A 14,976-nucleotide genomic window follows, 5' to 3' on the forward strand; every position below is an offset into this window, starting at 1 on the left:
GCAGAATTGGCCTTCAAGACAATAAACGTTATCGCATCTGGCTCCCTGATCCAACCATACTTCTCAAAGCCGTCACGAACGAGAAAATAACGTTTCGTAACGTACCGAGTAAAATCCAACTATACTCTCTATTCTTCCTTTCCTTTTATCCATTGTTTCCCTCTCCCCAAGTCTCAAATATCGATCAACTTTTTTCATTCTATTCGTTGTCTGATCAAAAAACCCGATGCCTTTTTTTCGAACCATGTATTTTCCATGCGACTCAATGGAACGCGAAATAACTGTGCTCGTTTGATGCAATTAACATGATCCCACAGAGAGCTACAGTATCGAGTGGAAGTGCAGAATCGAGTTTACCGTCGTGAGATGGCTCAGTTGGAACTCGAGTTGGCCAGATTGGAAAAGCAGTTGGCACAAGAACCGATCGAACCATCACACGCTTCCTCTAGTACTTCGATTCCACAACGAAATCCGAGCATCGGGGGTGGTTTACCCTTGTTGTTGCTCAGCGTTCTCCCATCGGTTATTCCGAGAGCGAGTTGGCCATCCGCCGATCCATCGGGTAAGAACGACAATTTAAACTTTATATTTATATAGACTTCGTCGTGCAAAACGCATTCACTTATTTATATCCTTTTATCGATGCTAAATTATAAATTTATAATATGCAACAAAACAATGAGTGATTAAAGATATTTTTATGTTTAAAAGTAAAAACATTTTTTGCACGATGAGTCTGACTCGTTTCGAGCAGAGAAGGAAGGAATCAACGTAATATTAATGCTTTCTCGCTTCGTTCATTCCTCGGCCATTCAGGTGTCAGAGAAAGGTGATGGAATTTCGTTTATTGCACGTAATGCTTCTAAACCTATGCTCACTTGCTTGACGTTACGACATAAGAGAGATGTCGATGGAGTGGGACGTTTTAACGTTTGAATTTAGAGTAGAGACAATGATAATCCTTTACAAGCTCGTGGACGTCCGAGTGTGCATGAACGTTGAGCTCTTATTGATTTCTTTCTTGTTTTGTTTTTGATGAATCAAAAACGGGTTGTGGTTTTGACAGCTTCACTTTCCATTATTCATACTCGTTAAATAAATGATTGGATCAAAATAGTAAATTGCACATTATTCTAATAGGAAAATTATAAATTCTTGGTGAAGTAGAATAAATCCTCAAAATGGGTACTTACGTAGCTGCGTGCGTGTACTATATTCTCAGAATACAAAAGATCCCTCATACTCCTTCAAATCTTGGTAAAATGTCGTTCGAAGGGAGAAGCTTGAAAGGAGAAGCGAAAGGTAGACAAAGTTATTTCCTTAATATATCATCTTGAATATTGCTCGTTAATACTTTAGAAAAGCGAGATCTTCGAAATTATATTGCTACCTCGTGAGATCGTTCTTCTATGAATGTAAACATTCGAGTTGTGACGAGAAAAAAGTCGCGCGATATTATTTGCACGACTCTTATATCACATGACCGACACATTCATCATGCATGACAAAACTTTCTCGTTCTCTGTGACCTTTTATCTTATCTTTTTTCTTATCACTTGTCCTTTCTTTTTTCAATTTTTCTTTTCAACACTACAGTTGAACAACAAGAAACTGTAGTTGTTTCTTTCTTTCTTCTTCGTTCTAAGAAAGCATTTTCTATTGTAAGTTGATTCGATCATTACACAGCATGAACTTTCTAAGTTTCCTTTATCTCTCTCTTTCTTTATCTCTTTTTCTCTCTCTCTCTCTCTCTCTCTCTCTCTTTCTCTCTCTCTCTCTCTCTCTCTCTCTCTTTCTATCTCTATCTATTTATCTATCTCTATCTTTCTATCTTTCATATTATTTATGCTTCTTTTGTAAATCATCAAATTCGTTTATTAGAATCCTTTATACGTTATCGCATAAACAATTACATTAAAATTTCTTATCACAAAATATCGATTGATATTTGGGTCAATAAACAGCAATTCTCCGAAGTAATAGCAAAGCGTATCTGTGACAAGAATCGTATCTCTTACGCGTCTATTGCACGCTTCGTTTCTGATATTTCTAAATACATCGATGTAAGGTCTTATTTGTCGAAAGGGATGTGTATAGGTTTTCTTTCAAGCATTGTTGATTAATAAATTCACTTTTGAACTTGTAAACTTTATCAATAAAACAAATTTGTTTTAAATGCACAATAAAACACATATAGAAATTTGCATCATGCAAACGCATAAACGAAATTAACGAAAAAAGCTTCGTGGAAAAAATACATGCAACTACTTTTCTCCTTCCTCTTCTACTTAACGTAGTTTGCTTTTCGCTTTTGCGATGCGCTTTCACCCTTCTATTAACATAATTACGCAACATTTTCACTATATAACGGAACGATGTTTAGCCAGTTCAACCCTTCTAGAGAGTTGTCGAAAATTATTTATTTAAGCATCCTTCCGTTAGTAGTAAAGTAAATCAGGTGTATATACATGCATCGCTCGTATTTTTAACGAGCAAAAGATACTCCAAAACGCTGAAAGCATCGAGATCACGCTCGATACGGGTTACTCGACGTTTTCGTCTTGACCCCTTGTTGAAATTAGGCATGCGCCGCGGTACCGTAGCGTTTAGCAGTCAACCGGATCTGGAACCGGACGATCCCAGAAGAAGCTTAGCCGACATTTACAAGCTTCATCGTCGCAGAGAGACCGAAGGACCAAATCGTCTAGGCGTTTTCCAACGGTTCTTCAGCCTTTTTGGCAGTCGTCCGACAAGTAGAAAGACATCTACGGCATCGTTTACCGGTACGAGTTATTTATCTTTATTCAATCAATGATATCTAAAAAAGGATATTTTACGGAGATGATCACTGTTTCAATAAACACGTTCTATTCTCTAGTAAATCGAATTTTCGTATGCATCGACATAGCGGTATTGCTGCCGAGATTGATTATAGGTTTCGTAAGGTCAATCGATACACGCCGAAAATGATTCATTATCATTTTGCCCGTATATATCGTTAATATCAAGAGTAATCGTGTTTAGGTGTAGCGTCTGCGCTGAGAGTTCATATGGGCTATATCGCTGGTCTAGTACCGAGTGCTAAAGCCGCCTCGACTTGCCAAATGGATGCGCAAGGCTCACAGCAATCTCATCCCCGATGTGGTTCTGGACCGATAATTAGTATCACTAGCGAGGAAGACCGCAGATTAAGCCTCGGTTTACGTCGTAAGGAAAGCAGTGAACCGAGAGTGAATTTTACTTTACCACCACGTGAGTTTAATATTTTGTAAACAAATAAAAATTATCGCATTTGCCGAATTAACTAATACGCAATTTTAAATTTGTAGAAGCTAATAGCAATCAAGGTTCATCGCGAGAAAAAATCCGTGGTTCTCCTCGATTTCCTCATCGAATAGTCCCAGCAAATAGTTTAAATGCCATAGCATCTGGACTCTCAGCCCCAAGACCTCATCGTTGGCACTCAATGGAGGATGCAAGGAGATCTAAGACGAATCTGACACCTCGTGGTTCCTCCTATAATCCTCTCTGCGACGTTTGGGCCACTCACGAAGTTGGCATACCCCTCAGCGAATTGGGTAAAAGTGTGAGAGGTAGAAAACCACCGGAGAGTTTGGCCTTAACGATCAAAGCCGACTCAAACATCAGTCCAGACGATGCCAGATTAGGAAACGATTTGAAAAGACTCTTTCGAGAAAATGACGTTTCGAATGATATCAGTCCAGTCGAAACTGAACTGAAAATTGCCAAATCGACCTCCTCCTCTTCGTCCACACCGACGAATCTGAAGCTCTCGAGTACAATGAACGACGTAGTCCTCAGAAACGAGTCTCGTTCTGATTCCACGACTTTGACCGTCGTTCTAACGGACGCTCTTCAGCAAGAACAAGAATGTTCTCAACCGACGAGTCCAAAGATCCTCATTGCTAATCTCGACAAAGATGTTCTTCGAGATGTTTCGTCTAACGATCAGGAATCTACTAACGTCTAATCCTCGTCGTTTGTGTTCCATAGTCATCGTGCCAAAGGAAAATAAACGGGACCGGTAAGAGTACGCGACGTATTTGGTTTTTGTGTATCGCGGAGGGACCAACTCGCTTTCTTCATTGTTTTCATTTTTCATTCAACGTTCCCCTCCTATTATACTGGATTACATAACAAACAAACAAACGTTGGGCGGAGATTTCAATTTGCACGCCCTTCAAATGTTATCTTCAATTTATCGACAACATTTCGAATTATAGCTTACCGAATGTGCGTCGGTTATAATAAAAAAAAAAAAAAAAAAAAAAAAAAAAAAAGAAGGAAAAATGTCTTCTTGGTACATATTTTTTATACACCCTACGAAAAATATTTGAAAATTTTTCACGTGCCTGGATATTCGTGAAACCTGCCAAAAAATGATCCTCAATGAAAATTGCTTCTCGCGAACATTTGGATATTAATGGAAATGACGTTCCCGCTCGCATCTATCTTTCATAATTAATTACTGTCTAAAATAAAAAGGGTGTGACATAAGAAACCACTGCTGTGTTAATAAATGTATTATTAGATATCGAACGTAGTAAATTCTCGTATATCACTAAGGATCAAAGATCGTTAAGGTATGAACTATTGTTCTGAAAAACGACAAGTCATTTAATTAAATTTATGATTAAGATTGAAATCCTTCTGCACGATAACTGTATCTAAATAGATCTTACAAAAAAAAAAAATTACAAACAAATCATTTCTAATCAAATACAAATCATGACTATTTTATTGAAGGATATCATGTAGGAAGATTAAAGCTCCAAACAAAAAAAGGACGAATGTTGTTTCTTTTGGGCCATAATATTATTAATAAACATTAATCAAATTATTGATTGATTGATTGTACCACATAAAAAGTACCGCAAATACTCTTACAGGCCCGAAATCAAAAGTGTTCAGTGCCCTAAAGCCCCTTTCTCCAGTACCTGTATTCACGTACGACGCGAATATATCTTTCCAAAAGTATAAAGATTATAAATTAAGAATATGCCAATTTCATTCATAAAATAAGTACGAGTCGAGATATTATATCGATATTTTCATGCCGTAATTTAGATATCTATCTAATAAAAAAGGATATATATATATATATATATATATATATATATATATATATATATATATATATATATATATATATATACATATACACATAAAATATACGTGTGTATATACGTATGTATATTGTATATGTGCGTGCATATATATAGGACATACATATACATATATATTTATATAAAGAGATAAAAATAATTCGACTATTCTCGATGGATGTGATTGATAGCCATTCGACCGACTTCGTACCTTGAATATCTTTGTGTCAATCATTGAAGTCTTTAACTAATAAGCAATAACTGTCATTGTCAAGAACGGAGTAATAAAAAAATACTATATATATTCTACTTACTATTTGACTATTTTTAATCATACGCATCCTCTCCTCAAAATCCCATAAATATAATTTTTATTAAGAATTGTTAAAAATAATTTTAAATTATTATTTTTTGTTTCCCTCTTATTAATCTATCTTTGCTATCGCATTTGCAAATTATATTGATTTTTAATATTTCAATCAATAAAATTCCAATGAAAAACATTTGCACATGTATTCTTTTCGATTCTAAAATATTTGAAAGACGCTAAATCATATACAATTGAAATAAATCAAAGATAAGGTAAAAATTTCTAAGATATATTCTCAATAAAAATTATGACTTATATAATTTATTTATTAGGGATGACAATGCTTCCTTCAATACATGACTAGTAAATTTCATACGGCCAAAGCGCACATTTATGTAAATAACAATTCGTGATTTCCAATATATCTAATTAAATGTCAGTCAACATGAAATGAAGTATAAAATTATTGTAACAGATAGTATAAAGAAGGTTCTCCCACTTCGTTACGTATAAATAATTATTAAACAATGTTAATTTATTATCAGTCTATTATATTCTTATCTAATATAGATACACAAAAAATTTTCTTGAAATATAGCAATTATTTAAATAGTTTATTCCTTAAGGACAAAAAAACAAGCGTTCAAATTTGCAAATAGATAAATTAATTCCTGACTGTTCCATTATATCCAATAACCTTTATTGCTTTGAAAATTAATTAAGAAGATTAATTAAAAAATAAATGTAATTAGGCGACGTAAAAAAAAATCACGAACTCTCTTAAATGTTATATAATAGCACCTTGAATTATCAAATATAAACATGTATATGGACGTATACATACATATACATATATTTGTATGTAGAGAGAGAAAGAGAGAGAGACATAGATATCATATTTTAAATTATAATTCGAGGGAAGACAATAATTCAAATGTCACTCTACAATAATATTAACAATTTATTTGACTATTATGTCAAACAAATGCTAATCAAATAAACGTGCATATATTTATTACCCAAAATCAGAAAATTAAATTTTATAGAAATTTGTAATTGTCGTAAAATATAACACAAATAGAAATATTATAAGATTCTTTTTAAACAGTCTCACATACTAATCTACGTTTTAATTGATAATGTCTTTTTTTCTTGAAAATAAAATTTCATTTGATAAATTAAATTAAATTAATTACATCAAAGTAAAAAGTTTAATCAGACTGAATTTACTGACATATTTTTAATATCTAAAGATATTAAGGTCTATATCTAATTACATTAACATAACAAGTGATATCTAATAAATCATATTTTACAATGAACCTCTAAATGTTTGAAAACATACTAGTAGTTAAAAAATGTACATGTATAAACTCGTATTGAGTCGACAATTTTGAAATTTGTACATATCCTCATCTCACATGTTAGGTAATTTTAAAGAATGTACAATAAATTATCTACAATGATAAACTTATGTATATAATCGAAATAAAAAATACGTATTATTTTACAAGAACTTCTGCCTTTAATCATTGCGCTTCCTCTAATATCGTAGCCTAAAACAATAAATCAACAAACATATATATATTGGTTTAATTCAAAATACTTTGCATCATAGAAATATATATTACTTACATTAATTTTTTCAAGAATAGTATTTGATGGATTGTCCCGTTTAATAGGTGTTTTTGTACTTTCTTTTTGAAAGCTTTGCTTATCATCATTGACTTTTATATTTTTATCTGAACTCTTTAAAGCATTTTGAGCTTCTATTCTCTTGCGATTAAGAAATGCCATACCATGTACTCTGAGATGTTTATCAACAGCAGCTTTATCTTCAAATACAGCCATGCATACGTAACATTGATTGGCTATCATTGCCTTTGTTTCATTTTCAAGATCATTAATATTATCCGGCGCATAAGATGAATTTTGATTCATGTATGAAATAGGATCTTCTATTCCATGAAAAGCTTTCAAATGCATTTGTAAACTTGGCGCAACAACAAAGTTTTCACCACATTCCAAGCATACCAAATATCGACCTTTGATTCTATGATTGGAAGCTATATGTTTCCTTAGATCTGACATATTTGCACATCGTTGATCGCATCTCCGACATATGAAATTACCCTTCCCATCTTCTACGGACTCTTGTTCCACATATAATCCCTCACCAAATGAATTATTTGAATCTGTATGCTTTTTTGTACTCCATTTTCTCTTTTTTTTCGAACTCTGTTCTTTCTGTACTGTTCCGTCCGATTTACGCTTTTTATTACTAAACAATTCTTTATAACCACCATTAATAAATTCAGGAGTTATTCTTAATAATCGCGGTGTTACAATTGATAATTTACACTCGTCCGAATGCCTTTTATTGAAGTGAGTACTTATGATAGGCCAAGCAGTATTTATCAGTTCACCACACAAATGACATAAATAATCTTGATGCACATCTTTTGAATTAGTTGGACCATTTAAAGCTATTCGACATAGTCGCTTGATATTTGTTTTACGATTTCCTGAAATTGTACGTTTTTTTTTTTTAATTTTCTTTACTTCCTGATGATTTCTATTCTCTAAAATATACTCAGGAATACGGATTAAGGGTGGTGGCTTTGGTATCTTCTGTGTATTTTCTGAATTAATGGAATCGTTGCTTGATGAAAGAGCAGTCACTTGTTCTGACTTCGTTATACTCGTTGAATTTATATTATCGCATGTTTCTATTTCATTAGGCATATTATTACAGTTACTAATTGTTAAATTAGTTTCCAATGAACCAGATGTCCTGCTAACGTTCGCAGGTACCTTTGAGTCCTTAATAGTAGGTTTCAAAATTTCCGTTATCGTCGTATTTGATTGTTTTAATTTGGTGATAATATTTTGAACTTCTCCGTTATTTTCCGGAGTAATACTATCACTTTCTGTACATTTTACATCATTTTTTATATTTTCTTTCGGAGAATTACATGTTTCCTCTGATTGATCATTTATTACAGATCTAAGTTTCTTTGTCTTATCAGCATTTGATTGTATTTCCTTAATGTTTACAGTAATTTCTTCAACGTCAGCAATATTTGATGAACATTTCTGATCTTTTAATAAGACATCATTTATTGATATTACATCTAAAATTTTCGGTAGATTATCTTCTTTATTAATTTTTGTTTGAAATATTGAAGAACCTGTATTTTCTGATCTAACATTATCTTCCATTCCATTTTTTATTGTTGATTGTATCGAATGTAAACTTTTGTTATTTCTCGTAATACTTTTAATATTCTCTGAAACTTGATCAAAATCTTCTGATGGTATAGTTCGCGTGTTTAATATTTTAGGTACGATTGGACCTAAACGTTCTTTTTCATCAATATGTTTTTGTTTTTTGAATCTTTCATTGTCATAAATTAATGATTCTTTTTCTTTAAATAAACATTCGGAAAGACTAGTCGGTAAAATATCTTTCAATGTTTCTGGTTTAATAATTTCTAATAAACGATTGAGATGTACTATTTGAAAATGTATTTTGAATTGAATTAAAAACTGTTTGCTTTCGAGATTATAGTATGAACAAAAAGGACATTTCAACCATGTTATTTTACGTACACCATAGTGTTTCTCTAAGTGCATCATATACTTCTCGTACCGATTAATACATTGCCCTAGTTTGCAAATCATCAGTCTTATAGGTTCAAATTTAAGCACAGTCGAATGCATTTTGTCGCGATGTCTTTTATATTCACTGTACGTATCTAATACCATATAACAAGTCTCGCATGCTATTTTTTTAGTACTATGCATAATAGCAAAATGCCTTGCTATAGATTCCGTATCCTGAAAACCATCTATCTGACATATTTTACAACAAAAAACACGTTTTTTCAACATATGAAAACAAAAAGACCATGTATGTCCTTCAAGTAATCTAAAAGAAGGAAATCTTCGAAAGCAATCAGGACATGCATAGGGCTTTTCTTCTTCATGAAAATTCTGATGTGTTAAGAATCGAGTAACGTTACCCTGATAACTACGACATTCTTGACAAAAATGTTTATAACATGAGCAATATATAGTATCATTTTCTGCTGGTTTGGAAAATCCCGGAATATAAGTTTTAGGTTTCATGATTTTACTGCACGTGGCGCATCTCAATTCATTACCAGATAACTGACATTCTGATTCCCACTCATTCAATAATACTTCTTGATCATTCCATACATCCTTCATATCTTCAGATTCATGGTTGCATGATTCAAGAACATCCTCTAATGCTTTTTGTAAGTTTTTAATTGATTTTAATGTATTTTCGATGTCTCTATCGCCTGCAAAATTCATAACTTGCAAAATTTCTGTACGAACGTTTTGCAAATGCAAAATGCGTTCCTTTATTTCAGGGGAATTCAATTGTCGAAATTCATTCAACATGTCTTGTCTACAATTTGGTATTGTTACAGTTGTAACTACGTTCAGCTGTTTGGTACTACTTTTGGTTCGTTTTATATTCAAATATATTTCTGCATTTTCGGCTCTACGAAACGATAATGTTTCACACAATACATCATCATTTAATAAATCCAATATAGAATGTTTAAATTTTGGTTTCAAATGATTTCTGGATGTCTCTAAACCTTTTTGTGTACAAGCAATAGATAAGTTTTGTTTCCTCTGAGCTTCACAACTTGAACTATTTGATAATTCTGATGAAGATGGTGATGGTGTAGGTAAAGAAACATTTGTTTCGGATAAGTTAAGATATGTATTTTCAACTGAAGTTAATTTTGTTACTCCGTTTTGATTTTTTGTATTGTATCGTACAATTTGCATATTATTTGATGAATCAGGTGATGTAGGTGTGCTTGATTGAAAATTTGATGTATGTGCAATAACATATCTACTGCCATTTCGATACATAATTTTACTTTCAAGAGGAATTTGATGAATTTTTGTTTTATTAGACTCAATTGCAATTTTGCTTAAATTACTAGTATTCTTATTGTCCTCAGAAGATATTGCATTATTACACATATGTAAAGATTTTAATTTGGTAGACATAGTTTTTATGTCTTTTTCACGAAATTTTGCATCAAGTATTGCATGATTGGCTTTTTTGTTTACTCCATCCATATCTTGACCAATAAATAATATTTTATTATTAGCACGAAGATGAGATGGAATTTGAGCAATGAGTCCATTCATTTTCACAGAGTCTGTACCTTGGAATGTTAGTAAATTTGAATCATTTTTTAGAACTGACAGATAGTTTTGTTTCTGATATTCCTGATTCATTATTCCTTTATGTGATAAATTAGGCAACAAATTTGCATTCTTGGTAATTGATTTCTTAATTATATTGTCTACAGAACCATTTTGTGTATTGATTGAAACAGTGGATAATTTTGCATTACCACTACATTTATGTGCAAGATCTTTTTGCATATAACTAATATCTTTCTCCAAATTTTGATTGGAAAATTCTTTTGTACTGATGAAGTTAGATGATCTATTAGGTGAGGATGAAACGGAAGTAATATAATTTACAACTTCTTTCTTTAATTTTTTTTTCTTACTTTGTTTTTTGTTTACTGTTGATTGTGTATTATTTTTTATATATTGCATATATTTCGAATTAGTCATTTTACTATTGCGTGAAGAATAATCTGCAAATGGACCATATGTATTGTAAGTAGAATCACAATCTACAAAGGTAATATCAGTAGGAGAGCAAGGATTATCTTCATCTTCATCAGTATCCTGATTGGGCACACTACTACCTGTGGTTACACTACTTATATTTTTAATATTTTTATTGTAATCTTTCTCATTCTTTTCTAATGCTATTTTAGTAAGTCCAACAGTAGAGGATTTTGAACTAGTTCTGTACATTGCGGCCAAAGGAATCAAATCAGCATCTACTTTTGCTATATCTGAATTAAATAAATTACTTCCATTATAGGTTTTTAAAATTTTTGTAATAGGATTATCATTATCTTCGATGTTACTTTCAACTAATTGCCACCAATTGTGATCTACATTTTTGGCTCGAAACCAATCCATGATATGTACTCTTTTCATGAAACAATATTCCAAAAGTGCTTCACAAGCTGTATCCAATTTAGGTGTCCAATCAATCTCCATATTTGGTAATGGCATTAACATAATATCACATATATTGACTAAAGACATATTATGCAATCTTAGATGTGCAAAAAATTGACATTGATTATAAAAGACTCTAATAGTTCCCATTTTTTGATGTTTATGGATACCTTTCTTTCTCATATATGACCGCTTATCACGCTCAATATTTACACACAGATCACATGGTGAGTTACTATTAGGTACATGTGTACATACTGTTAAGAAACATTTCTGACACCAAAATCCTAAAATCCAACTGTGTCGCTGACTATGATCTTCAAAGCTGCTTTTAAACCAAAAGCTAAGACAAAAACGAATTTATTGAAAAAACTGATAAAGTCTGAACGTCTTTCTTTACTTACAATAAAATTATATAAAAGCAAAATGAAATACTTATATTTAAATAAAATTCTTACCAATCTCTGCATTGTTGACATACATATACTAAATCAGACTCTTCATTATCACATTTTAAAGATGCTGGTGGTTTTAAGGGTACAAGTGGCATTGAATGCATCATAAAAACAGCATCTCTTACTGCTGCATGATACTTTATTCCCCATTTTTTGTAAATTCTACGTGTGCTACGGAGTGTGATGGACTGATTACGTTTCAAGGTAGAAACAGGATCCTGGAGTATACAGGTCAATGACATGATTTTAAGATATAATAATCTATATATATGATTACTGCAATATTACTTTATAAGTGTTGATATGAATGTAACTATCAATTACAAAGATTATTAAAATAATTCATATGCAAATAAACATATACTTATTAAACAGCACATTATGGATAGATATACATAACACTTTTTTTTTTATTTTATATGAATTTTATAATACATCCAAGTAATTGACTTAAAATTAAATGTGTATTTAATTTTTTATATAGGTATATATTACTCTTACCATTTGTAATCCTGAATGTGTATTTTTCATATTTTATTAGAATAAGAAAAATAAATTAACACATTGTTATGAATCACAAGATCAGCCATGACATGTTTTCAACTGTTTGTTGTTCGGTCGATAATACAGAAAATCAAAGGCGCTAATATCGCAATATTGAATTATTTATTCCTGTGAAATATATTATAAAGAACAAATAAATAATGAAACATAAATCACAAGAAAATCTTTACCTTAAGTATATTAATTACCAATATTCATTGATATAATTTTACACCTGAAGTGTTACATTTTGTCCTCAATGATTCGCAGACCCTGACACTAAAAAAAAAATGTTGAAAAAGAATATTAGATTGTAAATAAAATATAACCATGTATATTAATAAATTATAATCATACATATACAATATTTAATAACATTATAATAAGATATCCTAAATTTCTTATATTATGACATAATATATCTCTTTGGAGATTTAAGATTGTAACCATGACAATTTAGATAATAATTATAATTATGTATATAAAAGATAAAATTTATAATATTCAAATGTTAAAAGTAGTTTCTTATTATATGTATATATATATATATATATATATATATATATATATATGTGTGTGTATATATTATTGCTCTCTCATTTTATTTTACATATACAAGTATTATGAAATAAAAAATTACTTTACACAATGATATAACATAGAAATAAAGAGTATCATTACTTATATCCATAATTATTTATAAATTTATATGTGAGATATTATCTTACATAAGGTATATTGTTTATAAATATTATTATTATGTATTATTCAATAATTTTTAATTAATTATATATTTTTATAAATTTGCTATATTTTAATACTTCATATTTTTTTCAAAAATATCATAAAAATACAGAATGTTCAATGAGCATATTTAACTATTGACTAACCTTCTTCTAATAAATTTGTAGATGTCACTATATATACAGAAATATTTCTTAACAAATTTATTATATACCAGTATGTGACTTAAACAATTGGACTTTTAACATTTCCTTTTTTAGTATTTCAATTAGTCCAAAATAACATTCTTTTTATATTCTTTATCAAAAGTTGAAAAAAGCAATTTTTTTAACTTTTTTTATTATTGTTAACAATTTTATGAATTAAGAGATAACTGTTAATAACAGTTAATAATAATATTTAGACATAAAGAATTTTTAAACTATAACTATCTTTATTCTATACTACCATCTCTTCTGTTTTATTTAGAGACGATCTACGTTGGATGTATTCAGTGCCTGCTGCGGAAGGTTGCACAACTATTGGCATTTACTAGATAATGACCCACAACGAATTTAACCCGTTTACTGGTCGATTAAAGAAATCTACACGATTTCAACCCTTATATCCATTAGTAAGTAATAATTGAAATTTATTCGCTTATATTTTTTTATCATTATTAAAAAGTTGACAACTCTTCGTGCATTTTTTATTAAATTAACATCGATCGTTGCTAACAACGATTTGTCATGTAGTAACAAGTTTTTATCGAATTTACATTTCTTTTTCAATAACAATTGAAATTGAAAACGATCAAAGAATACTATATTCTATTGTATATTGCTTAAATTTACTTATATGCGCTTAAATTTACTTATAATTAAAAATGTATTTCAATTGTTTTACTGTACTTGCCATATTTAATCAGCAGACGACGTATCGATCACGTAACAGTATTCACATATGATTTTATTAATATTCATTTGTTATGATATATATTTAAAGAACAGGATTTGAAAACAATAATACAATTTTAAAATAATATACACTCAAGTAATTTTTAATTAAAAACGAAGGTCTATCTTATTAAATCATTAAAATTTATTATTACTGATAAATTTTCGTTTCTTTCTACAGAATCCTAGTATATTAAATACATCAGAACAAAAAATAATTTGGGACACTATGATGACTAAACCAGCTGAAGTTAAGTCACAAGGTGTTGGTCAAACAACCATTGATCCTAAGTTGCTTGAGAAATATTCATTTTTCCAGGTAATCTATATAATAGAATTTATATATAATTGCACTTAATATAAGATCATTTATATTATATTTATATAAATTCAATTAATATGATCATATCACATTTTTTTTGTTTTTTTTTTATACAGAAAGATTTGAACAAACCCGTGTATAGACTGGCAGGAGGCAGAGATAAGATATTATATGGTGTAACACTTGCAATAATGTCTGTGGCTCTTGTTGATGCTGGAACATTTTTATATGAACTTGCAAAAAAGAATTAAGTATATGTATATAATGTAGAAATATATAAAAATGTAACATGAATGCTATTTACATTATGTTATGTGTAAAATAAAAAGTAGAATAATACCAGAGAATTCTGTACTAAATTTTTTTTCCTATCCTCCAATATATTATTTTTACTGTCTTCCTATTGGAATTAATCCATTTACTATAATATGAAAAAAAA

At 30.3% G+C, this 14,976-nt stretch overlaps 3 protein-coding genes across 7 annotated transcripts in view; 2 read left to right on the plus strand and 1 right to left on the minus strand.

The window, feature by feature from the left end:
• LOC124952827 (gamma-aminobutyric acid type B receptor subunit 2) overlaps positions 1 to 5,119 on the plus strand; it is a 41,841-nt gene extending 36,722 nt beyond the window's left edge. For 3 of the 4 annotated variants that reach the window (XM_047503299.1, XM_047503300.1, XM_047503302.1), the window contains 4 exons: positions 318 to 562; positions 2,583 to 2,783; positions 3,025 to 3,252; positions 3,330 to 5,119. In XM_047503299.1, the coding sequence (XP_047359255.1) occupies positions 318 to 562; positions 2,583 to 2,783; positions 3,025 to 3,252; positions 3,330 to 3,991 (1,336 nt within the window). In that variant the 3' untranslated portion in view covers positions 3,992 to 5,119. The remainder of the gene's footprint in view (positions 1 to 317; positions 563 to 2,582; positions 2,784 to 3,024; positions 3,253 to 3,329) is intronic. The other variant, XM_047503301.1, reaches the window with a different exon arrangement.
• Positions 5,120 to 6,329: 1,210 nt separating this feature from the next.
• Positions 6,330 to 13,921, minus strand: LOC124952778. Of its 2 annotated transcripts, none has more exons than XM_047503154.1 (6): positions 13,427 to 13,921; positions 12,746 to 12,815; positions 12,495 to 12,665; positions 11,997 to 12,211; positions 7,072 to 11,881; positions 6,330 to 6,992 (listed from the first exon to the last, which is right to left on the minus strand). In XM_047503154.1, the coding sequence occupies exons 3-6, from the start codon at positions 12,522 to 12,524 to the stop codon at positions 6,966 to 6,968; spliced, it is 5,082 nt and encodes a 1,693-aa protein (XP_047359110.1). In that variant the 5' UTR covers positions 12,525 to 12,665; positions 12,746 to 12,815; positions 13,427 to 13,921; the 3' UTR covers positions 6,330 to 6,965. The 2 variants fall into 2 exon arrangements, with proteins under 2 accessions (XP_047359110.1, XP_047359109.1); XM_047503153.1 differs by having other exon boundaries at positions 12,728 to 12,815.
• On the plus strand, positions 13,749 to 14,881 carry LOC124952781. Its single transcript, XM_047503162.1, has 3 exons — positions 13,749 to 13,893; positions 14,397 to 14,534; positions 14,654 to 14,881. The coding sequence occupies exons 1-3, from the start codon at positions 13,819 to 13,821 to the stop codon at positions 14,786 to 14,788; spliced, it is 348 nt and encodes a 115-aa protein (XP_047359118.1). The 5' UTR covers positions 13,749 to 13,818; the 3' UTR covers positions 14,789 to 14,881.
• The last annotated feature ends 95 nt before the right edge of the window (positions 14,882 to 14,976 follow it).

This window comes from Vespa velutina, chromosome 11 (genome assembly GCF_912470025.1).
Source record: "Vespa velutina chromosome 11, iVesVel2.1, whole genome shotgun sequence".
Classification (NCBI taxonomy): Eukaryota; Metazoa; Arthropoda; class Insecta; order Hymenoptera; family Vespidae; genus Vespa; species Vespa velutina.